The 24,822-nt window shown below is 41.5% G+C and overlaps 1 protein-coding gene across 2 annotated transcripts in view; it reads right to left on the bottom strand.

Moving 5' to 3' along the window:
* LOC137843734 (ankyrin repeat and MYND domain-containing protein 1-like) overlaps positions 1–24,201 on the bottom strand; it is a 37,120-nt gene extending 12,919 nt beyond the window's left edge. Inside the window, exons 1-13 of one of the 2 annotated variants that reach the window (XM_068659316.1) lie at positions 23,772–24,201; positions 19,332–19,478; positions 18,421–18,857; positions 17,146–17,362; positions 16,207–16,371; positions 14,105–14,163; positions 12,495–12,666; positions 11,827–11,967; positions 9,424–9,594; positions 6,257–6,364; positions 3,883–4,014; positions 3,019–3,132; positions 1,276–1,441 (exon numbers count right to left, since the gene is read on the bottom strand). In XM_068659316.1, the coding sequence (XP_068515417.1) occupies positions 1,276–1,441; positions 3,019–3,132; positions 3,883–4,014; positions 6,257–6,364; positions 9,424–9,594; positions 11,827–11,967; positions 12,495–12,666; positions 14,105–14,163; positions 16,207–16,371; positions 17,146–17,362; positions 18,421–18,857; positions 19,332–19,478; positions 23,772–23,894 (2,152 nt within the window). In that variant the 5' untranslated portion in view covers positions 23,895–24,201. Of the gene's footprint in view, positions 1–1,275; positions 2,925–3,018; positions 3,133–3,882; positions 4,015–6,256; positions 6,365–9,423; positions 9,595–11,826; positions 11,968–12,494; positions 12,667–14,104; positions 14,164–16,206; positions 16,372–17,145; positions 17,363–18,420; positions 18,858–19,331; positions 19,479–23,771 lie in introns of those variants that run through there. The other variant, XM_068659314.1, reaches the window with a different exon arrangement.
* Between the last annotated feature and the right edge of the window lie 621 nt (positions 24,202–24,822).

Below are 24,822 nucleotides of genomic sequence, written 5' to 3'. Positions count from 1 at the left end.
TCACCACCTTTGTTGCTGTCCTCTGAATGTGTTCCAGAAACTCAGTATCTTTCTTGTAGTGAGGAGCCTAAAACTGAGCACAGCATTTGAGGCACAGTCTCACCAATGCCATGTACAAGGGGATAATCACTTCCCTAGTCCTGCTGGCCACACTATTTCTGAAGCAGGCCAGAAAACCCTTGGCTCATATACAGCCAACTGTCAACCAGCAACCTCAGGCCCTTTTCTGCCTGGTAGCTTTCCAGACACTCAGCCCCGAGCCTGTGTTGCTGCATGGGGTTATTGTCACCCAAGTGCAGCACTGGACATTCAGCCCCGTTGAAGACCATGCAGCTGGACACGACCCATCCATCTATCCAGGTACCCCTGCAGAGCCTTCCTATCCTCAAGTAGATCAACATTCCTGCCCAACTTTGTGTTATCTGCAAACTTACTTAGGTACACTTGATCTCCTCATCCAGATCACTGAAGAAAAAGCTAAATAAAACAGGCTCCGATCATGAGCCCCAAAGAATACCACTGGTGACCAGCCACCAAGTGGATTGAACGCCACCCACAACAACCCTTTGGACCCCACCATCCAAACATTTTTTTTACCCAGTGAACATGACATCTGTCCAAACCATAAACCATGCCTCATCCACTAAGTGGGTCATCTTATCATTGAAGATCAGGTTAGGAATGTCAGAAGCCAACAAAAAAGAGCCAAAGTACTTTTGAAAGAAGAAACCACACAGATAATTTACCTTTACTTCCTGCTGGATGCCAAGCCACAGTATCTCAGGTTATTCTGAACTGCAAAGGTAACAATCTGATATTCTGAGGGCACTTCCCAAGTGTGATATATATACCTCAAAGTCTGGTATACCGAGATCAGGATTCCAAGCCTGGTTTCACCACATATTTGAGCACTACTGAGGAAGTCACTCAGATCATCTTAATGTATATATTCATTTTTGCCACTCTAGTAGAAGAGCATTAAATACAACCAAGGTCTTAGGAAAACAAGCTCCCTCAGTCACTCATTAACACATGGTAATAGATCTCGTATAGGAATTCACAAGGAAGAAGGAGCTAAGCTCATATTGAGATTTCCTTCACTGTGCCTTGTTTGTTCTTTTCAATGTTTGTAGAACCCTTAAACCTCCTTATCAAATATGTAAGGCAGTTTTAATTGTTATCTTTTCAGACAATACTGGAATTATAACAGTAAATTCCCCTTCACACCCGTTGATGCTACCCTTAATCTTGAAATACTCCTAGGCTTGAACTAACATTTCTTGGATCTTCTCAGCTCTTCTTGATCCCACTCCTTCTCTTTCAGGATGACACGCTCTCGGAGCTTTGCTGTAATGTGTTCCAGCAGTGCCTGGCGTGTTTGAAAAACTTCCTGCTCAGATGCTGACAGTATGTGGTATGGTGTGTTAGCAATTCTCCTATCCTGAAACATACTCCAAGTTAATTCACTAATGTATGGGAACACAAATCTAAATAACGTTTTTTTCAGAGTTAAAGCCAACCCATTCCAAAAGTGCAGTATCATCACTGATGGATCCTGGTTTGGAGCTCAGTCTGTGATATAGGCACAGGACATGCCCAGTTTAGAAGTTCTAGTTATTTCAATTATCAGTTTGGTGAGTGCTCAGTAAGTCAACTAAAACAGTTTTCAAATGTTTCCTTAAGGGGGAAGCTGCCCTCATCTTGCAGGGCTCCTCTCCCAGCACTTCTGGAAGCACTGAGAAGTTTCCTGGAAATGAAAGACATCTTGTCCACTATTATATTTCTGCATTTGCCATACTGCTTCACTGTAGTAAGTGACAACAAGAAGAAAAAGAAGAAACTAAGTCCAGAGCCAGAAAAAAAAATAAGGTACCTGGATTATGGTGACTGAGTTTGCTTATGATCACAGCTATAAACTGTTTACTTTCCTGTTTGAGGATCAGATTACAAGCAAAAGAATCAAAATTAAATTTCTACACAGCATACTGGTACAGGATGCAAAAAGCCTCATGTTAGCTCCAAGCAGGCTGCTCGGTGAACAATGTGCAGTGGTGGATCCCACAGTCACAGAGCTATATTAGCTAGCTTGGAGGCAGCTGCAATACTACAAGGTACGTACACACTCTCACTATTACTTTTGTTTTTCTCAGAACAAGTACCATCCCAGAGATAATCAATCTGTTTATCATGTAAGCTTTTTTTAAGAAGAAAGCTATAAAAAAATCTTTCATGATCCAAGGCATAATTGCTTCTAATCAGAGCTGTCAGAGAATCCCAGGCTTTTTAAAGGGTTGTTTTTTGAAATAAATAGGTTGAGAAAAAATAATAAGGCAGAAATTTATTAGTTATACTTCACAGTAAGATTAGTTAGTATTAGTTATATTACAGTAAGATTCCTTTTATAGTGAATTAATAAATGATTAAGGCTCACTCTAGTAATTCCCTTTATTTAGTAAATATATACATAAATTACTTTATATATAATATATAAAATTATACATATTTTAATGTATGTTTTATTCAAATACTCTTTTGTAAACACATTATTTTAAAGTTTGATTGGTATTGTCTTTTCATAGCTTATAACACACCTCAAATTATCATCATAATATATGCACACTATATATTATCATAGTATATAAAATAATCATATTTTTATATAATTATAATATATCATATTTTCTCATGGTTTGATTGTAGCCTCGTGAACATGACATCTGTTTTTAATGGCTGGTTTTAGGATTAGAATTAACTTTTTTCAATTCAGTTATGAATGGAATCTTGCTATACCATTTGACAGCACAGATTATCTTCACAGGCTAACCTGCTAGAGGTATTCAGACTTTAAATGATTAAAGTTCAGAAGCAAATGAAAGGCATCTCATGACATATGTGGAGAGGAAGCAAATTTCCAGTGAGCATTTCTGAAGAAGATACCAGACAAATCGTAAGGACACAATGGACCCTATATATGAATGGATGCAAAGAACACAGTATTTTCCAATATTTAAGTCATACCTGATAATATTTGTAATAGGCAAAGTCGACAGCTGTTCCCACAGCTTTTTTCTGTCCTTCCTGAAGAGTAACTGGTGCAAGGATATCTGCACCAGCTTCAAGCAGCTTATCAACCTGATGAAAACAAATCATCATACATCCAAGCATAAAGAAAAGCTTCCAACAAAAATATCACAGCTGAAAAGACAGGACTGAGTATCAGAGCTTGATCTCTATTTGTGAGACTATTTTGTGCATCAAACCATGCATTTCTTCTGCTCCTTTAAAGCTGTTGATGGATTGACAATCTAAATGTGTTTTATAAGTAAAGCCTTCTTTCAGGCAGTTGCTATTTGTTTCTGGGCATCTTAAAATCTTGCAGCAACAGACGAAGCAATCGCTTCTTCTGCCAGACCCCTCAACAGCAGGCTTTTTTACCTCCATTCTGAATAGAATCAGTTCTGTGCTCCCTGGGATGAGAAGACAAACTCCAGTTTTCACAAGGTCAAACACTGCCATTGACTTCAACAAAAAGTGCGCTTATTGCAAGTCATATTCACTAGTTTACAGTAACGCAACATCTCTCTCTTCATGTGGATGCTTGGTGTGTTTATAAAAGCAGATAACAGTCAGATCTGATACAATCACCCCATTTACCTTTAATGTAGTTTTTGCTCTTCTAAACAAAGACGAAACATTTACTCAAACATGAAAATGAATTTCCATTCAAACCCCCTGTTCTACAGGACAGAAGAACAGCATTAGGAATAAACAAAAATGAATTGTTCTTCAAAGAAGCAGTTTATTCATTAAACAGTAAAGGAACACAAGGTAACTGATAAAAATCAGTGCTTTTTCTGAAATTAAAAAAAAAAGTGCACTCACCAAAGCAATCCTCTGTGCTGTTGTTCTCTGTTGTTCATACGTGGTACTGACAGCTGCACAGAGAGCATTTTTTACCACGCCACTTAATGTCAGATTAGGGTCAGCCCCATGCTTGAGGAGTTCAACCACTGCCTGTGAATGTGCATATGCAAATGTGAAAAATTAGTGGATCAAGAAGCCATTTTTGATAGTTTCGCAGCACAAAAGTGAGAACCTAGCCACATCAGTCCAGACCCTAAAGCTTTCCAGTATTTAACACAGCATGCTTGGAATATCTGCTAGTACATGTCACAGATTTGTGATGTACAGTCCACACTGGTGAGGCCACACATGGAGTACTATGCCCAGTTCTGGGTTTCCCAGTACAAGAGAGATCTGGCGCTACTAGAAAAAATCCAACAAAGGGCCACAAATATGAGAAAGGGTCTGAAGCACCTGCGGTAGAAGGAAAGGCTGAGTGAACCTGGTCACTTAGGCTTAGACTAGAGGAGACTCAAGGTGTACATAATAATAGATAATGTCTATTTATAGAAGACAGATCCAGGCTCTTTTCAGTGGTGCCCAGTGCCAGGACAAGAGGCAATGGGCACAAACTGGAACACAAGAGATTCTATCCAAACATCTGGGAACACTACTGTGCAGGTGACAGACACTGGCACAGATTGCTCAGAGAGGTTGTGGAGTTTCCCTCCTTGGAGATAATCAAAAGCCACCTGGGCAAGCAGCTGTGGGTTCTGTCTGAGCATGGGGTTGGACCAGATAACCTCCAGCAGTCACTTCCAACCTTAACTTTTCTCTCATTCTGTGATACAGGAGCATACAGAAGCATGATTGAAAATGTCATCATGAGATACTTACCAATAGTGAAAAAGACAGAAAAGCATAGCATTAAAAATTACCTGTTCTAACAAAGATATATATATTTTTAAACACTTTACCACAAAGATAAGGATTAGATAGGTTGGTCACTTATATTCTATTAATCATTACTTCATCACATTAGCTTCTGAGAAGGCAGGAGAACCAGTAGCATTTGTTGGCTATGGGACTATTTTAATGGGAAATCCTAAATTTCAATTATTGTGTTGCAAGAAAACACTTTTTTTTTTTCCTGAAAAATACCAAAATGTCTTTGAAAATTATGAAGACAGTGTCAGGAGCTCCCAATTGAAAGATTTCAGACAATTTATTCTATGTTGTATGCAGTTGTAGCTATTTCTATTATATCTACTTCCATAGTCCACAATCTAACTCCATATTACGTTGCATTCAGTTTAATTTTTATAATGTATTGTTTTCCAGTGAAATTTGTATCATTAAAGAATAGTAAAAAAACACACAACAAATCTTTCCTATCATTTGTCTTGTGTATACTCTAAAATGTGATAGACTAAAAGGTAAAATGTTGGTTTCATCAAAAACATTGAAAAGGGTTTCCCCCTAGGTTTGCTTGTAGCTGTGTTTCCAAGATAATTCTTCTCTAGGTTATTAGTGTGCTTTTCTACTGGTGAAAGCAAGTAGAGAAGCAGAAATCATACCTCTACCCTGATCCTTGCAGCTGATTTCAACCACTAGGCTGCAGTCATGCTTGCTCCCTCAATGTCCTTCCCACAGCCTTGTGTGGTGACTGCACAGTAGCTGAGCTCAGTAGGGGTGTCTGGGTGCCACTCATTCTTTGCTTTATGTGTGTCCAGAAGCCCAGACACACAGAACTCTAATGCAATAGAGGCAGACATTGCTTGCAGACACGTCTGCTTCATTAGCCAATTTGCTTGTACGTCTTCTCTTGCACTATGCTGGCTGCTGTAGACCTGCTCTGAAGGGCCCAGTGTGGGCAAAAGGCAGTCAATTCCTTGCTCCAGGAAGACTGGTGCTAACTTCAGACATTGAATTCCACTGTGTGAACTACAGTCCTCATCTGTGGAGTGCTAAGCCTCATTACATCCCAAAACTTTTCTAAGTCTGCTGATCTATGAAAAAAACAATGATCAGACTTCTTAATAAAAATAACTAATTTTTGTCTTCTACACAGAAGAAAGTGTTCTGACATTTGGTTGGGTTGCTCTGGGCAGGGAGACAGCATGTCAGAAAATTGCATGTTCTTGTAATTCATCAAAGAGAATACACTTCTCCAGATGTCCAGGCCTTCTGAATCCTACCCAAATATTTCTGGCTACCTCATCCTATGGTCATTTAGGACTCCTCTATTTCAGCTCATAAAGCACCCATAGGTTTAAAAGTAAAGTAAAAACTTCATTTTCACTGGAAATTTATGATTGCAAGCACCATTCATTATGCAGTTTGGCTGTCATCAGAGAAGGCAGACAGAAATGAAGAAGTACGTCAAAAAATTAAGGAACTTAAAGATACTCACCAAGTCATTCCCACTGGCAATTGCTAAGGAAAGTGGTGAATGGCCACTCCACAATATGTTTGGATTTGCCTTATGCATTAAAAGGAGACGGATAACATCTCTGGCATGCTTTGTAGGCAGGTAAGGTGGAAAAAGGTAGAATTAGATCATAATGAAGTCAACTTTTTAATATTAAATAAACATCATAATAATAGTATAATTGATAAAATGAGCCATATAAAACATTCAAAATTTTCACCTAAACAATGATGTTATAATAAAAATACACATCCATTTTCTTATGGCTGAGAGCCCAAGCACAGTGATGTTATACGTAAAACCTCTTTGCAATTAGGTTACCAAACCACATCATCTCCTGCTACAAGAGTGAAGGTATGTCTCTTGTCAAATACCATACTCCAAGTGTATGCATCCCAAATCTGCTAGAAAAATCTTACTATAATACGAAAACAAATGCACACAGGTTAGTGAATGCCAAAACTAAGACCATCTAACTTCAAATTGACCTTGTGGATGATAAAAGTTAATGGCCAAGTAAGACATGGAAACTCGACTAAAAGAGTTTCCCTTCTCAAATGGAAATCCAAATCTTAAGAAAAATTTTCCCCCCAAATGCTAATACATTTTTAATCTGTACAATATTTATAGTTCAGTAGGAGAAGAGTTTACTCCTTGAATTCTGTCAGCAATAACAGATGAGATGTCTTCACTACTACTACTAATCATGCCTGACCAATCTGGTGGCATTCTATGATGGAGTGACTGCACCAGTTGACAAGTGAACACTGACCGATGTCATCTACTTTGACTTCTGTAAGGCCTCTGACACAGTGCCACATGACATCCTGATCTCCAAATTGGAGAGAGATGGATTTGAAGCGTGGACCATTCAGTGGATAAGGAATTGGCTTGAAGGTCGCGCCCAGAGAGTGGTGGTCAAGGGCTCCATGTCCAGGTGGAGGCCAGTGGCAAGTGGTGTCCCTCAGGGGTCTGTCTTGGGAGAAGTACTCTTTAATACCTTTAACAATGACATTGACAGTGGCATTGAGTGCACCTTCAGCAAGTTTGCAGATGACACCAAGTGGTGCAGTTGATACCAAAGCATGAAGAGATGCTGTTCAAGGGGATCTGGACAGGCTGGAGGAGTGGGCCTATGTGAACTAAATGTGGTTCAACAAGTCCAAGTGCAAGGTGCTACGCCTGGGTCAGGACAATCCCAGACCAGAGTACAAACTGGGAGAAGAACTCATTGAGAGCAGCCTGTGGTGTAATTGCCTGAAGTAACTAGGAAAATAAAACTAACATGCACATTTTTAAGGAAAAGGTACAGCACTGAAGAGGCTTTCAGGGTAGGGCATAACTGCATTACCTGAGCATTCCCTAGGCTCCCAACCTTAGATGCTATCGCGCTGGGGAAACTTGGTGTGCTAGCCCTAAGGAACAGCATGGAGCGTAGAGTGGAGTGGAGACACCACGGCTAGGCTCTGTGACCAGGTGGGGACTTGGTTGTTCTTGTGCACAAAGCTGCACTTTTTGCCACCCTGAGCCAAAGACCTGTCATGCTTTGACAAATGCTGTACCCTAGTGTACTTTTTGCTCATTATAATATCATTATAATACCAAAACACACCTCCATCCCAAAAGCTACCTGCCTCCAAGGTGCGACCACCCCTCACTGAGCATGCGCCCTGAATTTCTTGGAGCCTATTACTTTAAATGGAGACGGGAAAACTTTACACCAATCATAACTAAGATATGCTTGACTAGAGCCACTCAAGCTCCACCTAAAAGATAGAAAATAATATAAATTGGCCCAAGAGAGAGGGGATGTTAGGGAAGATACCACCATCAGGGGAGATACCATCCCGAGGAAATACAACATCCTTAGGACCTCCTGACTCCTGGGATCAGTCGACGGGCTGAGCCTCTCTTCCCCCCACACTGGGACGCCTTTGGGTGAGATCTGAATATTTGCTTATAAATCTCTATAGAGTCTTTGATCCTTTTAACGAGTTTTATTTCTAGGCTGCACACCTGTAACATCTATAACATCTGTAACACCTGTAACACCTGTGTATTTCATGCATACTAGCTTGCTTTTGCAGACAGTCACTATCGCTGGCAATCCAAAAGAACCTGATTATCTGTTGCTGTAATAAACCATACTTGATTGCATTGTGATAGCTCTCATTAAGTGCAACTAGGGTGAGGGTGGTTATCCGTGATAGTTCAGTGTTCTGAATCTAACCAGACCCCCAGACGGTTAACGCGTTTTTGGTGAATGTCTGAACGGACCCCCAGACCGTTAATGCGTTGATGGTGAATGTCTGATGGGACCCCCAGACGGTTAACGTGTTTTTGGTGAATGTCCGACTGGTTCAGTACTCTGAATCCGACCGGGCCCGTAACGGTTAATCAGCTACACCCCTTAACGCGACACAGCCCAGCAGAGAAAGACTTGGGCGTTCTAGTGAATGAAGCTTGACGTGAGCCAGCGGTGCATGCAGCTCAGAAGGCCAACTGCATCCTGGGCTGCATCAAAAGAGGAGTGGCCAGCAGGTCAAGGGAGGTGATTGTCCCCACTTGAAGTACTGTGCCCAGATTTGGTGCCCCCAGCATGAGAAGGATGTGGACCTGTTAAAGCAGGTCCAGAGGAGGGCCACAAAGATGATCAAGGGGCTGGAGCACCTCTCTAATGAAGAAAAGCTGAGAGAGCCGGGGATGTTCAACGTAAAGAGAAGGCTCCAGGATGACCTTATTGTAGCTTTTCAGTACTTAAAGGGGGCTTACAAAAAAGATAGAGAGCAACTTTTTGCTCAGTCAGATAATGATAGGACAAGGGGGAATGGTTTTATACTAAAAGAGGGGAGATTTAGATCAGAGGTTAGGAGGAATTTCTTCACTCAGAGGGTGGTGGGGCACTGGAACAGGTTGCCCAGAGAAGCTGTGAATGCCCCATCCCTGGAGGTGTTCAAGACCAGGTTGGTGGAGGCCCTGGGCAACCTGGTCTAGTGAAGAGTGTCCCTGCCCATAGCGAGGGGGGGGGGGGAATTAGGTGATTTTAAGGTCCTTTCCAACCCGAGCCATTCTGTAATAGTGAGTTTTCTCATTTGAGATTAGCTTAGAACTACTCTCTATGAGCAGAGCCTCAGATGCTATGCTCTTACCTCACTGTTATCCTCTCTTTCACATGCAATATGCAGTGCACTTCTTCCACCTTCTTCAGGAACAGGACCACTATTGGAAGAGAAGTATTGTTGTGGCGGTCCTGCTTCGTTTTTCAGTTGCAAAGTGACACCACCTGACAAGTTGGCTTCCTTGTCTTGAGGCTGATGAATCTAAGTGAAATTAGGTGCACATTTGTAACATATCTTAAAGACAAGTTAACAGAAAATAAACCTGCTTGGTCAATCATTGGTCTGGATGTAAAATCATGAATAAGACTTGTTCAGCCCCACAAAATCCACAGCTCCGCTTTTCCTACTTTCTTCCTGACATTCATGTTTCAACTGCCAGACTGCTTTAGGACTGCACGCTAAGAAGTTTAATAAAACCACTTGAGGAATCTAAGGAAAGAAAATTTTAGAGATATAAGTTAATAGCTTACTGGGCCAAATGATACAGTTTAGGAAGTGGGAGAGAAGAAGCAAGCACAAAGGGCTTTCCTTGAGTCAAACTCATTCACATGTCATTCACTTAAGGTCTATGAATACCAGCCAGTACCAGCCAGACCAATACAAAAGAATATATTTGAGAAAGTAAATCTTGCCTACACAATGTCTGGGAATTCTGCAATTGAATACTGTTTCTACTTAAGAACAAGCTACTGAAATACAAACTGAAAAAAAAAACTATCTAAATCCCTGTGCTGCAGACGTTCACCTTAGTCCTTGTCACAGTAAGAAAAAAATCTATCAGTCCAGTTATATAAGCCAACTCCTTTTTTTAAGTAACTGGGGCAAAATGGTATGCCAGGGACCTGGCCAACAACATCACAAGGCCACTCTAGTTATCTCTGAATTTTCATGGTGAGCTGGGAGGGTTACTAATGGCCAGCAAATAGAAAACATCACTCTTATGGGCAAGAATGAAGGGAACAATAGGCTGGTCAGCCTCACCTTAGCCTATAGGAAGCTGACAGAAAAATCTTTCTGAGAAACCACCTCCAAACATATTCAGGATAAAGTGACTGGGAGCAATCACCATGGATTTGCAGTGGGAAAACCATGCCTGACAGACATGATAGTCTTTCATGACAAGATGAGCAGCTCAGTGAAAGATGGAAAAACAATGAATGTTATTTATCTTGATTACAGCAAGGCTTTCAATAATGTCTCACAGACAGTGAGGTGGATCATGGCTTGTGATCAGCAGCTGGAAGTCCAGCTGTGCTGTATCCTCGGGTGGTTACCAGGGCCAATACTATATAACATCTTCATTAATTACCTTGATGCTGGGACAATGTGCACACTCAACAAGTAAACAGACAATACAAAACTGGAAAGAGTGGTTGATACACCAGACAGTGCTGCTGCTACTCAGTGGGAACTGGAGAGGCTGAAGAATTGGGCAGAGAAGCATGCCAACAAATTCAGCAAAGGGAAATGCAAAGTCCTTTACCTAAAGAAGAATAACCCAAGGAACCAGTACATCATGAGGACCAAACAGATGGAAAAAAAAATAAATAAACTTTCCAGAACAGGACCTGGAAGTCCTGGTAGAATGTAAACTGAACATGAGCCAACAATGTGCCCCTGCAGCATAGAAGATCAACAGCATCCCAGTGTGCACGAGGAAAAATGTTGTGACTGAACAGGTTGCCTAGAGAACTTGTTCTTGGAGATTCTCAAAAAACAATTGGACTAGATACTGAGCAACCTGCTACAATTGATCCTGCTTTGAGCAGGGATATTGTACTGCACAATCTTCAGAGGTTCCTTCCAACCTTTCAACTGTTCTAGTAAGATAATTCCATCATCACAGGACTTCAAGAAATTTCTCAGGTAATAAATGCCAGAAAAAACATATTTTGCTGGTTATAGCTCCAGCAGCAGTAGAGAGTTATCATCACAAATGACAACTCTAACTAAAAAGTTCTATACTACAAAAAAAGCATATTGCTGAGCTGGCTTTCTGCAATTCTGGAAGCATAGTGAATGCTCCAGGAACCCAACAGAGGCAGCCTAGATTCAAGGAAATGAGACATAGACAGACAGACAGACAGCAATAGCTCAGCTCCATGGAGATGAAACAAGCAGGTCTCATCATACGTTTTTGTTGTCATTATGTCTTCAGACACTTCTACTAGAGCACAAAAGAGATTTGTGATTTCTTTTTGGTATAAGACATGACAGCAAAATACTCTAGTGCATCAAAACAGAAGAATGCATTTACTGCAACCCAATACTATTGACCTCAAATGGATTTTTCTTATTTTTTAAAGGTTATTCCAATAGACTGCAAAGATTTCACTGTGAAATCAAGCAGGCAGAAAGTTCAAATCCCTGCTTAGGTCCTGTGCAGTCTGAATATCAACAGCTGAAAGAAGATGAGATCAGAAAGCAACTCACCTTGTCTGGACCATAAACCTCGTTTCCATCTTCTGCCCTTGCGTCAAGATCTAGGACAGAATTTAGGAGGTATTGCATTATCTGGACTCCTTCCTCCCCAGGAATTGAGGCAGCTATGTGGAGAGGAGTTAAACCGCCTAACTGAAAACACAAAAACAGCATTAAGATGTAAAGCATAAAGCATAAGCTTAAAGCATTATGTTTATCACAAACAGAAATTAAGCACCACCAAATATTATTTTTTTTCTGATGAATAAAATAAGTTCACTCTTCCTATGTGTTGCGTCTCACTAACAGTTACCATAAACCTAGAATCTAGCACTACAGAACTATGGAACACTAGAGGTCCCAGACACTCAGCTTGGATGTAGATGATAACAGCTTTACCAACTTGAGGAACAGTTCCACAAGCATTCCCCAGCCACTCACAAGCTTGGCATCCAAGGAAATGTATTGAGAAAAAAAAAAAGAAAAAAAAAAAAAAAACCAACTCTGAGAATAAGAAACGTTGAGTTCTTCCTACTAAAAAAATATTTGAGATAAACAGTTTAAAGAGCTTTCTCTCCATTCTAAAGCTGATTCTAAGACTGAAGGTATTTTACCGTAGGGCACTAAAGCTGCAGCATGCATCTAGAACACCCCCAATATGAATTATAATCCAGTAAAACCTTGGATGGAAGCCGCACATCAGTCCTGGCTCCCCTCTCTACAAGGAGTTTCACTGCCTCTGCATCTGCAGCTTTAACAGCAAAGAACAGAATGTGTGGTGGAACCCAGGCTACATTGGGATCTGCACCTCGGCGAAGCAGAAGTTGGATTGTCTCCCATCTCTTCTGTTGCCTAGAATTGACATGAAAAATACCAGAATAACTTATTAGCAACTTTCAAGAAAAATGTCAAATCTACTGGACTAAGATGACCCCCAGGTAATAGAAATGAAAGCTGTCACTTTGCAGAGGCAGGACGTGGCACTGTTTAGGGAAGCATCACAACTGTCCTACACCACTCAGGCAATGGTATTATGACCTGAAGAGGGAACAAACCTACCAGTGTATCTCAGCCCTCTAAGCTAAAGGGGCAGCATGCAAAAGCAGTCCCTGTGGTCATAAAAACCCCTTGCATGGGCATCTATAGGCAAAGCTAGGCAAATTTCTCTGTACCCCCACCAGTCACTCACATGTGACATGTAAGCATTGAGTTTTAGACTTGTTTAAATCAAAGAAACAGACTTATATGTCCTGTAATCAAAATTTCATTAGAAGGTTCTTTCCTCAGTAATACCTCATTCATCCATCCCAAGAAAACAAAGCTATGTTTCCCTTAAACAAAAACTGGAGCAAGAGCTATGTTAGACTAGAACAGAATATTTCAGGAGGCTTACCTATGATTGCCTCTGCATTTTCATGTAGTCTAACTATCCACACACCCCAAAGAAAAACATGACTCCACCAAAAACATTTAAAAAAATGGTGGGCAAACAACACTTGGAAGTCACTTAGAAACTCTATCACAAAGTGTTCTCAGCAGAGACTTATATTCTCAGGCACAGTATTAATTCAGTTTTACTCAGTTCAATGGATCTTTATATTCCAGTGAAGAACATGCAATACACACAATGTTTCAGATAAGAATAATTATGGGAGGACATAACACAGAAGTAAAATATAAGGGGTCAAGGCCACCAGGAATTTTCAGTTTCAGAGTTTCAATGTAGCAGAATGACCTACAGTGGCATAAAATGAAACACAAAATTTTTGTCATCTCCAGTGATCACTCTGGTCACAAAGCAAAAGGCAATTATGTGGCCCTTTCAAGAATCTAAATGACTAAATAACTAGACTATGTTTCAGGTGATAGTGTCGAACAGACGTTTGCAGAAAACAACCAGGAAGTTCATGTGGAGTCAAGACTTCAAGAAGTGAAAGTATTTGTTTCCTTCCCCCTGTCAATACTACACTGTAAGTGTGCACTGCATACTTAGCATCTTTTCACTTTTTGCTAACAAGAAACCTTGTCTTGCTCAAGCACAATGTCCTTTGATTGAAAACACTTTTCTTCTGCTATCTTTGCCCACTGTCTGCCTGAGTTACCTTGGAGTGTATAAACAATGAGGGCTTCTACTGACATGAAAACAAGATCTACCTAGTGAAACATGCAAAAAAATATCTTTCCCTGCAACGGATGTACCCTTCTGTGAAACAGTGAAATACTGTTACCTTCTTTGTACAAAAGGTTTTTTATGAGGGTTGATCTCCTATTTACAGTGTATGCGACTTACTTTAAGATTATGCCTTCAGCCCCAACAACTGTTTCTGAGGATTCTGATTGTTCACTCCTCTTAAGATTTAAAAAAAGAAAGAGGTTACAAAAATGAAAAAAGAAAAAAAAAAAAGACTTCTTCTAGTGACTCAGCATATTAACACATTAGAACAGTAACACACTGCAGCATACGATTATAATGGAATCCAGTTAATAAGTGCTAGAGAACATAGGGAGAGACTCTTTATCACAGAATCACAGAATGCTTGAAGTTGGAAGAGACCTCTGTGTCCATCTGGTCCAACCGCCCTGCTCAAGCAGGGCTACCTACAGTTGCTTGCCCAGGACCATGTCCAAGCAGCTTTTAAAGATCTCCATGGAAGAGACTCCACAATCTCTCTGGGCAGCCTATGCTAGTGCTCCACTACCTGCACAGCACAGAAGAGCTTCCTGGTGTTTAGGTGGAACCTCTTGTGTTCCAGTTTGTTCTCATTGCCTCTTGTCCTGGCACTGCGCACCACTGACAAAATCCTGGCTCCATCCTCTTTGGCACTCTCCCTTCAGGCATTTATAGACACTGATGAGATCCCCCTGAGCCTCCTCTTCTCCAGACTTAACAGTCCCAGCTCTCTCAGCGTATTCTCATACGAGAGGTGCTCCAGTCCCTCCCTTCATCATCTTGGTAGCCTTTCCCATATGCCTATGTCCCTCTTGTACTAGGGGAGACGGGATGGGACAATGGGATACAGTACTACTGCTGCAGCCTCACCACTGCTGAGTTTATCAGGGAGTGTAGCAACAGGACAAGGGTTAATGGTTTTAAACTAAGAATAGTTATGTTTAGATTAGGTGTAAGGAAGAAACTTCATGATGAGGGTGGCGAGGCACTGGAGCAGCTTGCCCTGAGAAGTTGTGAATGCCCCATCCCTGAAAGAGCTCAAGGCCAGGCTGGATGGGACTTTGGGCAACCTAATCTGATGGAAGTCGTCCCTGTCCATGGCAGCGGGGTTGGAACTAGATGATCTTTAATCTCCCTTCCAACCTAAACCATTCCATGATTCCATGATCCAGCTCAGAGAAAAAGTGAAAGCAACATTTATTTTTCCTTGCTGAATCTCAGAGACTGTGACAGGCAGAATTAAACACAGAAAGATCCTCTATCTATTCTCAATTACTTTGTATTACCTACAAAATGAGAGGTAATAGCTTCATATTTGTTTCTGTTAAATTTTGAGCAGTTGCTTTGTATTGATCTCTTACTCCCCTTCTCCCTTTCCCATAAAAATATGGCTACTTTAGCAATTGGCCACCACTTAGATATACTCCTGGAAATGGAACAAGGACTTCTGAGCAACCAAAGATTATTCAGTCCTTAATTTCCAACAAGTTTGCACAGTATATGGGCCACTATCTTTCTAATCTCTTTTGAAAGTCTCAGTAGCACACTTCCATTTCTAGCATTCACTGAAGTATCTCTACCTGCTCATACCCCTTTCTTATCTATTATCTCATCCTGGCTAGTAATTCCTGACACTCCTTGTTTTCATATCCTTTACTATTCCCAGGTTTGCACTATTATTAAATGTATATTATGGTCTAGATAAGAAGATTCAGAGCAGACATTTCTCTTTGCAGCAGGATGAAGGCTAGGGAGGCTAGGGTTCCTTTGTGAACCCCTCCTCGCCCCCCTCCTCAGAGTGATCAGGAGCCTTCCGACAGTACAATTGCTTTTTACTAGCCACCTCAATGATGACAGCAGGATTTTATAGTACTAGGAGAATCACCTACCTCCTATTGTTCTAATTACACTTTTATGAATCCCACCAATTGCCCTGCTGCATCTTCATTGTCTTAAACACCTAGAAAACATGGCCTGACATCTCTGCTATTGAAACAGTGCTTTATTTCACTTGCAGAGTTACTTGTTACTGCAGTGGAGCTCAGTGCTTTGAGTTTGAAGTCAGCATTAAGAGTATGGATTATTCTGCATCCTCAGAGTGCAAAATGCACAAGAGTTATGATTTTTCATATGGAGTACACACAGTAATTTTAAAAATCAAGCTTACAACTTGAGAAGATAATACATTATATTCTGTCCTTTTCAGTAAGAAGCAAACAAACCTTGTAACTGTGCAAGTTCCTCTCAGCAATATTACCCTTAAAAGATTCTTCTGGATAATAGAGAATAAAACACATGGAGAGAGCAGATAATCCTTCATCACTACACTTATTCACATCCGCTCCACTATCAAGAAGAAGATTGATAACATCATTGTGGGAATGAACCTGTAGAGGGGAAACACCCATATTTGTACACATATGTACACACTTCTAGCTTTTGACATGAAAAAAAAAATAACAGTTTTAAAGTAGTGCTAATTTAGCTAATTCAAAATCGTATTTCCCACAAAATAGAAACTCAGTATTGAACTAGGTCTTCAAGATTTCAGAATACATGTTTCAGCTAAATTCCATTTTCAAGTACACTTCTTTTTTCTTCCTTCTTTAAGAGAATACAGAAAGAGACTAGATGTTTACAGGAGAAATAGTGTTCTAGATTACTATCTTGATTTTACTAGCAATTTACAATGAATGCCAAGTATGCAAGTAGCAAAAAAGGCACAAATAAAAAGATTGGGGAAGCGAGATTTCATGCCCCTTCTACAGGAATTGAAGTTGTGCTTGCATGGTTTCAAGCCACCATCAAAACCATTTCAGCAAAACCGGAACTGTCTGAATTTGATTTTGGCGAGGAGAAAAAATAAGGGCATCATCATATCCAAGACCATACATGATTTTAGGTATGTACATACCTAAAATCAAGCTTCACATTTGAAATCATTCCTAATATTTAACCAAGGTCTTATTTTAGATAATTTATTTCCATGGGTTTTGGCATGATACCAGGCATTACAGATTCTACTCATGCCAGAACTCTTCTCTGTTTTTCTTGATTACTGAACATTCCTTTCATATCATGTAATGAAACAACAACAAATTTATCCAGCCTACTACAGCAGGAATTTTGTCATTGCGTGGTAGAGTCATGCTTAGTCTTACCGCAGCAGCAGCAAGTGCTGTGTATCCATGTCTATCAGCTACATCTGGATGAGCAAGTTCATTCCTCAGAATTGCATAGACCCCATCAAAATCTCCTCTTGCTGCCTTCTGAATTAAGTGTTCTGCAGCAAGTTCCCTGGGGCCTGAAGGCCCATGACTACTGCGGATTCCATTGAGAATGAGGTTGATATCTGAAATGAACTCCACTTGACAGTGCCTAGAAAACAACAAAAACAAAAACAAAAGCACTGCACAACTAAGCAGCTAGGTATTCTTAGATCGCTAGCACAGTTAAAGAAAAAAACACATAAGAAGAAAACATGGAGATGATAAGGATGGACAAATAAGGCCAGCTATAATTAAATATAAATATCTATTTCAGATAGCACAAGCTTGCTTACATTACAGGAAAAAAGGCAAACCAGTGTATTAAGTGTTAGCAGCAGCACACAGATTTTAACTACAGAGGAGTTCAAATATCCAACCATCAAAACATCTGCTAAAAGAAGAAAACAAAATCTAATTTCCAAGTATTTCAATGAACCAATTTATCATGTACACACAGGATAACTGTTCACAATTAAATTTTCATCACTTGCTTTACCTAGGACTACAAAATATGCATTCCTGGCTTGTGTTTCCATCAACAAAGCAAAGAAGAAAATACTCCACTGGCTGAAAGAACACTTCCACATACAAGTACAAAGTTACTTATAAATACCGAGGTTCAGTCAGCAGCTGTATTAACTGTAGACTAGCTGCAGCACGTTTTGTATTGCCTTGAGGAGAAGAGTCAAGACAACCACTAAAAGGTATGAGCGGCCAGATTCACAATTCTTTGGAAAATCTGCCACTATGTTTCCATCTCTGCACAAGACACTGCGCTCTCTAAAGAGAAATGGTCAGCTCTCATAGGAGACAAGGGCTGTGAAGACCTAAGTCCTTTCAAAACTGGACTTCCAGGAATTCTGAGAAGCAAATAATTAATTTTTTAATGCTATTTTTATAGCTGTTACCAGGATAAAACCAATGTTTGACATAAAGGAGTGAAATTTCATTTAATTTGTGAACTGAGAATTGATTATTGTTTGTTTGTTTGTTTTCTTTTTTTTTTTTTAAATCCTCATTGCCAACTTGTAATCTCAAGATCATAAAAAGAATCTGTAGTACATTTTCCATCATGCAACTTAAATTTGAAAATAATGAACACAAAATAATGCAGAGAAGAAAAAAATCTAAAAATCTATATAAAATGAACAAATCATCAACAGTTACCTGTGCTTATAAGCATGCATTTGCATTCTAACCAGCAAAGGTGTTACATTTGCAACAGGCCAGTGGTCCTCCTCAGGCAGCTTTGTGGTGTTCTGAAAATACCAAGCATCACATTCTTCCAGGAAGGAGTGAGTCAAAGCAAGATGATCTGTGTTATGAGAATATGCAAAGACTCCTTCAGGAAAAATATCCTTATCATCAAAAGGGAGATGTTTATAGCTATGGAGAAAAGGGTCCTCCTTAACAGAAATATACTTCCTTTGAGACCTGTCGTCAATATATCTGCAGTGTTCTGGATAATCCAAGACAGAAAAATAACCAGGTACTTCAGCACACAGTTTAATTAGATGATTCCCATGCCACAAGCCAACATCCTGACAGCCATCTGGATAGCTTTCAATCCCTGGTCCAAACCGCTCATCGCATTTGTACAGCCCCTTTTCGGAAACAAGTACGTTAGTATCAGTCAGAGATCAAACAAGTTGTACAGAAAAGTCTGGTTTCTCCTTAGATTAATCTGTCTAGTTCTGGTCTTGGTGACCCAGTTCCTATTGACAGACTGCTGAAGCCATTCTGAACTGCAAAGCCCTCACATTCTCTTTGGTATATATTAGATATTAAAAGAAAATTTTCTAGGCATCAGTTTTTTAGTTCTGGACAGATGGTATCACATTTTATCCTTCAGTATTTCCCTGTGCAAAAGTTCAGTACACCCGAAGATGAGCAGTGGAAATGAGTGCCCTAACCCACTGGAGATCAAAGCATGAAGCTTTTTCTCTCATCCACAAAAATCTTAAGGGAGCTGCTTGAAACATACCAACAAACAAACAAACAAACAAACAAACAAAACTGACTTTGAAAGGCTAGGAAATTAGGAAATCACAGTAGCAACATAGTATTTTTCCAGTTACCTGAAATTTTTTGCCATCCTTCCATTCCAGGGTCCCATAGCCTTCCACATGGCCAAGATAGAATGCTCCTGTGAATTTGGAACCATCAGGCTGGTAGCAAATACCCTTCCCATGGCGATGGTCCATGTAGAACTGTCCCACATATCTCTGTAATCCACAACAAAGGAAAAAGATAACAAGGATGATATAACTGAGTGGACAGAAATAAGTGTTGCCTCCTTAACTGAAACAGAGCAGGACTAACAGGGTGAAGGAGATCAATATATGAAAAGATCTCAAGATCTCAAGTCCATTTTAGTCACAAGCTTCAGAAATCAGTCAGGATTTACCAATTGCTCCCAGAAACTGTTTCAGCATGCAGCTAGCCATCAGCAGTCCATCTACTTCAGCAGATGTATCTCAGTGTCCTTGGATATACACTGTCAAGTGATGCAGGTTAAACCAGCATCTATTCAAGTGTTCAACAGCTTTCATAAGGACTTGCATGCCAAAACATATGCAGTGGGAAATTCTGCATTCAAAGCAAATTGGAAAGCAGTAGAACTGTGAAAATACAAGTTTGGCTCAAAACCAAGCTATTATGAACACACTCTAACACAGAAAAATCTAGCAAAACCAAATGAAAAACATCTCACCAAAAAAACACCTAGCTATGTGCTTGCAAATGACTTATTAATGAAACAGAAGGAAAGAGTTCCACATATGGAGAATGCTCCACATATGTTCCTAATTCCAGATGATGAAATTATGTTTGGCATGTGATTGTGACCAAGGGCTCAGAGAGCATGTGCAAGGAGATGACCTGGGTTCAGAAAACAAACAGAGGCAATTGGTTAGCCTCTTTCTAGGGCACTCAGCCCCTGATATCGGAAAGAAATTGTCTTAGGTTGCAGGATAAACTTACAACAGTCAGGAAAAATGGGGACCTGCCTAGCAGGTCCGCTGGTTGAAATAAAGCTAGGGAATGAAGAAGTGAAGCTTGAATTTTTTGTTGGTTACGGGAGCTTCTTTCTCTGTGTTAATTAGTCTGTAAATGTAATAGGAGCAACTGGCCAACAGGAAAAGGCATTTTTTTGCAATGCTTGAAATTTAAATTGGGAAGAATGATTGGAATTACAAAATGAGAAAAACAGTCAAGTTTGGTTCATGGTACTAGATTTAAGGGATGCCTTTTTCTGCCTGCCCATGGCAACTGAAGACCAGAAACTCTTTGAGTGGGAAAATAATAATAGAGGATGGAAAACTCAGCTTTCTTGGACAGTGTTACCACAGGGGTTCAAGAATAGCCCCACCATATTCAGGAACTGTGATCTTGACATTTGAAAGACCCCCTTCAGGAAAAGGGGGCACTGTTGCAATACACAAATGATAGCTACTGAAGAAGAAAAGGAATGTGTATTGTATATCCCAACTGTTGAGGGATTCTTGAAACAGCAAGGAGGCCATGACTTGCTGCAGCTGAGCAAACCAAGCTACCAGGATGACTACAAGAAGTTCCCATGACAGTGTTCCCACATCGCCCAATTGAGGAATTTAGAAAAATATTGTTACCAGTAGCTGGCTTCAAGGACGGGATCTACGTGACTGCTAATCACAAGGGTTTTTTTTCTTGCAGGTGGGGTTGTTTTCTTGCAGTTGTTTGTCTGAGTGCTTTTGACCAATAATATTGTGTGAGACACTATCTGCCCCTGTTAAGTTTGTTATAAAAGTCAGGCTATTCAGGTAATAAAGAGAGAGCACGATCTGACCATACTAGTGTCCGTCGTGTTTTCGGCCGTTCTTCCTGCAACAGTTTTTTAATCCAGAATGGTCTCTCAAGCGTGTTGAATTGCTAATACAAATTAACATCTCAGCAGTTCAACCAGCCTGCTCTCCTTTCCTAAATATATCATTTGAAGAGTAGACAATATGGTCACAAAAGCAAGCACACCTCAGGGGCAGGACACAAAGAGACTTAACTGGAATGCTAGGAACAGGATTAGGAGTTTTAAATGGAATTTAATATTCAGAATATTCAGAAATATTAATGAATAAGCTAGCCACAGCAACAAGTGATTAGACAAAACTAAAACAGCCCCTACAATCATCCTTACTGGCATTGGGAACTAGCCAATAGCAAGTTTCAAAGGTGTTACCGAGATGGGAAAAGGCTGAAGACCAACACCACAAACTAATAACAGATGCACTTAGTATGGTTCAAGATAAGGTATCTTTAGCTCTTAGTTGTACACAAGCACAGTTATGGATGCAGGCAACGGCTGCCTTGATCATCGGAGAAGGAAATGAAGGCATTTTTCCAGTTGAAGTCCAAAAGACTGTTTGGGACAATGCCAATGATTTTGAGAAGTTCCAATCTTGGTGGACTCTGGTAAATTTTACCTATGATCCCATTGTTAACACGACTACTGCCTTTGTGCTTACTGTAAGTAATGCCACAGTTTATGTTATTCACCCCATCATTGCACTAGGATTAAACCATGAGGAGACAGTTCTCTATCCTTCGGAGCATAGAACATGGGCACAGATGGAGAATGGGAAATGGCAGTCTGTAAATCTAGAATCATGTGTTACCCAGCAACAACAAGGATTTATTTGTGAAAGCAACACAATTGATGCTCAGGATGTATGTCTTGACATGGAGCAAGCTGTTTGCCACTTTGAAATTCATCCAAATACTAGTCAAAAGACTGTGCTTGCATATATTGGTCAAGGCTGTGTAAGTTTAAGAACTGCTTGTGCTTTTGTAGAAGTAGATAAGGAAAACATAACTCTCCCTAGCAAAAATCACTCTAACTTTTGTATTTGTAACTTTGTTAGAATCGCCGAGTGTGATTTTCTATATTTGGCACCAGTGGTATCCCACCAGTTGATCAAGTCTAACAACACAATGTATCACAAGTTATTACCTACACCTATTGGGATGAACCTCACATTAGTGAAGCAACTAGTTAAACACCAAGACCTGATCAAAATTTTAAAAAGCAGTCAGGAAAATGGAAAGAAGACTCTAATCACTGTCCACCATGATACAAAGGAAATAAGAAGAGTTTTGCAAAGAGTAAAACAAGACACAAATTACAACTGGTGGGAGGCACTCTTTGGATGGTCGCCAACTGCAACTGGGATTTTGAACACCTTGAGACACCCAATTATTGTTTTGCTGATAATAGTTGGTGTAAGTTTAATATTGTCTTTTGTAATACTTGTTTGGAATTGGAAATTGTTACAACAAATGGCTATATTAGCTTCCTTGACAAAAGTACATGGCGAGGCATTGAGGAGTACATATCATAGAGACTGGGAAGAAGAATTTTTGTATTAAGTAAAAGAATTTACTAGATTTTCCAAAAAAGGGGGGACTGAAACATGGGATTAGAAATTAGAGAGAGATTGATTAAGAATCAATATGTAGGCAACACTTATTGCTTAATATGTGCTACATTTGCGATGTGCCTGTGCTGCGCTTAGGCCTCCAGATAACAGGAGCCCCTGGGACCCCAAGAACCAGATCAAACCAACCTTATGGTTCAGACCATGGCCCCTGTGACCAAGGGCTCAGAGATAGGGAGGACGGTTCTTAAAACGGCAAGAAAAAGAATGTCAAACATGCAAGGCCTCGAGATATCAGGAGCCCCTCAGACCCGGAGAACCGGACCAAACCAACCTTATGGCCCAGATTGTGACCAAGGGCTCAGAGAGCATGTGTGAGGAGATGAGGTGAAAAGTTCAACCCTGATGAAGACATCTTACTTCATCCTCACGACCCTCAGCGCCCACCACCAGAAGGCACTGCGCAAGCGCAGAGGGGAGGAGTTTATGGAAATGACTTCTTGGAGCTAATTTTAATACTAAGTAGGGACAGGTTATGAATATGTATAGGCATACTGGGAAACCTCATGCATATGTAAATCTTTACTGCATATAACTGAAGCAAGTTGCCATGTTAGAGGCACACGACTTTGGTGGGACTACCCCCCATGCCACCCAACACTGAATAAACATACCTACTTTACAGTCTTACTGATTGTGGAGTCAGCTTTCCATGAGTCAAATCCACCTGGTGAACGTGCTCTCAGATGTTACACAGACACTAGGAAAGCAATTGCCTTACTCAGGAATAAGCTGAAACTACTTAGTTTGGCAGAGTTACATCAAGGAAAACCTGCATTTCAGAGACACATCTCCTTACAACAAAGTGATGCCATGAAAGCATTACCTCCAAAACACCACCTTGTATATTTCATAGCTGGAAGGGGCTACTCTGCAAAGCACGGAACTAAAACAAAGGGGGGACAGGAGGACAGAGGGCTTTACTTGGCTGGCTCCGGGCAGGGCAGGGCAGGCCCCCGGCACGCTGCTACTCGGACGGAAAAAACGAAGGCGCCTCCGCCCACCCCTCTCCCCTCGGGACCGCAGACGAGTACCCCGGCAGCGCCGTACCTCGCCGGCCCCCGGCCCGCAGAGCAGGCCCCGGCCGCCACAGGGGCCGCATGCGGTCGCCCCCGCCTCCTCACCGCCGCCGGCCACCGGCTGGCCGGCAGCTCGCCCGGCATCGGTCGCCATGGCGGCCCGGCGGGAAGGCGAGCAGAGAGAGCGGCACCGCCAGCGCCCCGGCCCTCCGCAGCGCCCGGGCCCGGCGACGCCGCGCTTCGGCCGTGAGGGGGCGTTGCCACGGAGACCCCGGCGGGCGGGCACCGGGGGAGAGGCAGCGAGCGGGACCGGTCCGAGCGCCTTCGGACCCCGGTGGGCCCTGCCAGCAGAAGGGCTTCCCCGCGTTGCGCCGGCCAGGCTCAGCCACCCTGGCACTCGCGGCGTTTTGCCAGTGTCCACACGCAGCCTGTGGGAGGCCCGAACTCCTTCCTAGCAGCCAGAGCCCCACGCTGGCGGGGGCTGGCTCTGAGGAACGGTTTCTGAGAAAGGCACCGTTCAAACACGCCACGGCACACAAGCAGCCCCTCACTTGCTGGGGACAGGGAACAAGAACTTGGCTTGGCACGGTGCGGTCCGGCAGGTTGCCGAGAGAAGCACGGGCCATGACAGGTAAGGCAGAAAAACAGCACGCAGGTGCTGCATAGGAGAACGCTCGGGGGCCGGGATTATTTCCCTGGGTGGACAGACAGCCAACAATTCTGTCCCGGCCCGTCCTGGTGCAGACCCAGCCTGGTCCCTGCTTTCACAGCTGGTGCTTGTCCCCCTTCCCCCTGCACTCACACCCTCGTGGCACTTTTGCCAGACTTTTTCAACCCACGTGTGCGGGTATCATATCAAACCCATGCAATGTGCTTGAATTGAGTGATGAACTTCAAGCTTGTGTCGTTGATTAGAGCAGGACTAAGAGCAGAGTGTAAACAGCTGTCTCAGAAATACACAAAATCTGTAAGCCCAAGGTATCAGATGTCCATACCAGCAACCTCTTCAGAGACATGACTGACACCTCGTTCACCACCAGCACAGCACAGGGGTTCCCACCTTACCCTGTTGTGTTGCTCTT

The sequence above is a fragment of the Anas acuta genome, chromosome 23 (genome assembly GCF_963932015.1).
Source record: "Anas acuta chromosome 23, bAnaAcu1.1, whole genome shotgun sequence".
NCBI classification, from domain to species: Eukaryota; Metazoa; Chordata; class Aves; order Anseriformes; family Anatidae; genus Anas; species Anas acuta.
The sequence above is the reverse complement of the archived record's forward strand: the minus strand, read 5'-3'. Positions and strand labels throughout refer to the sequence as shown.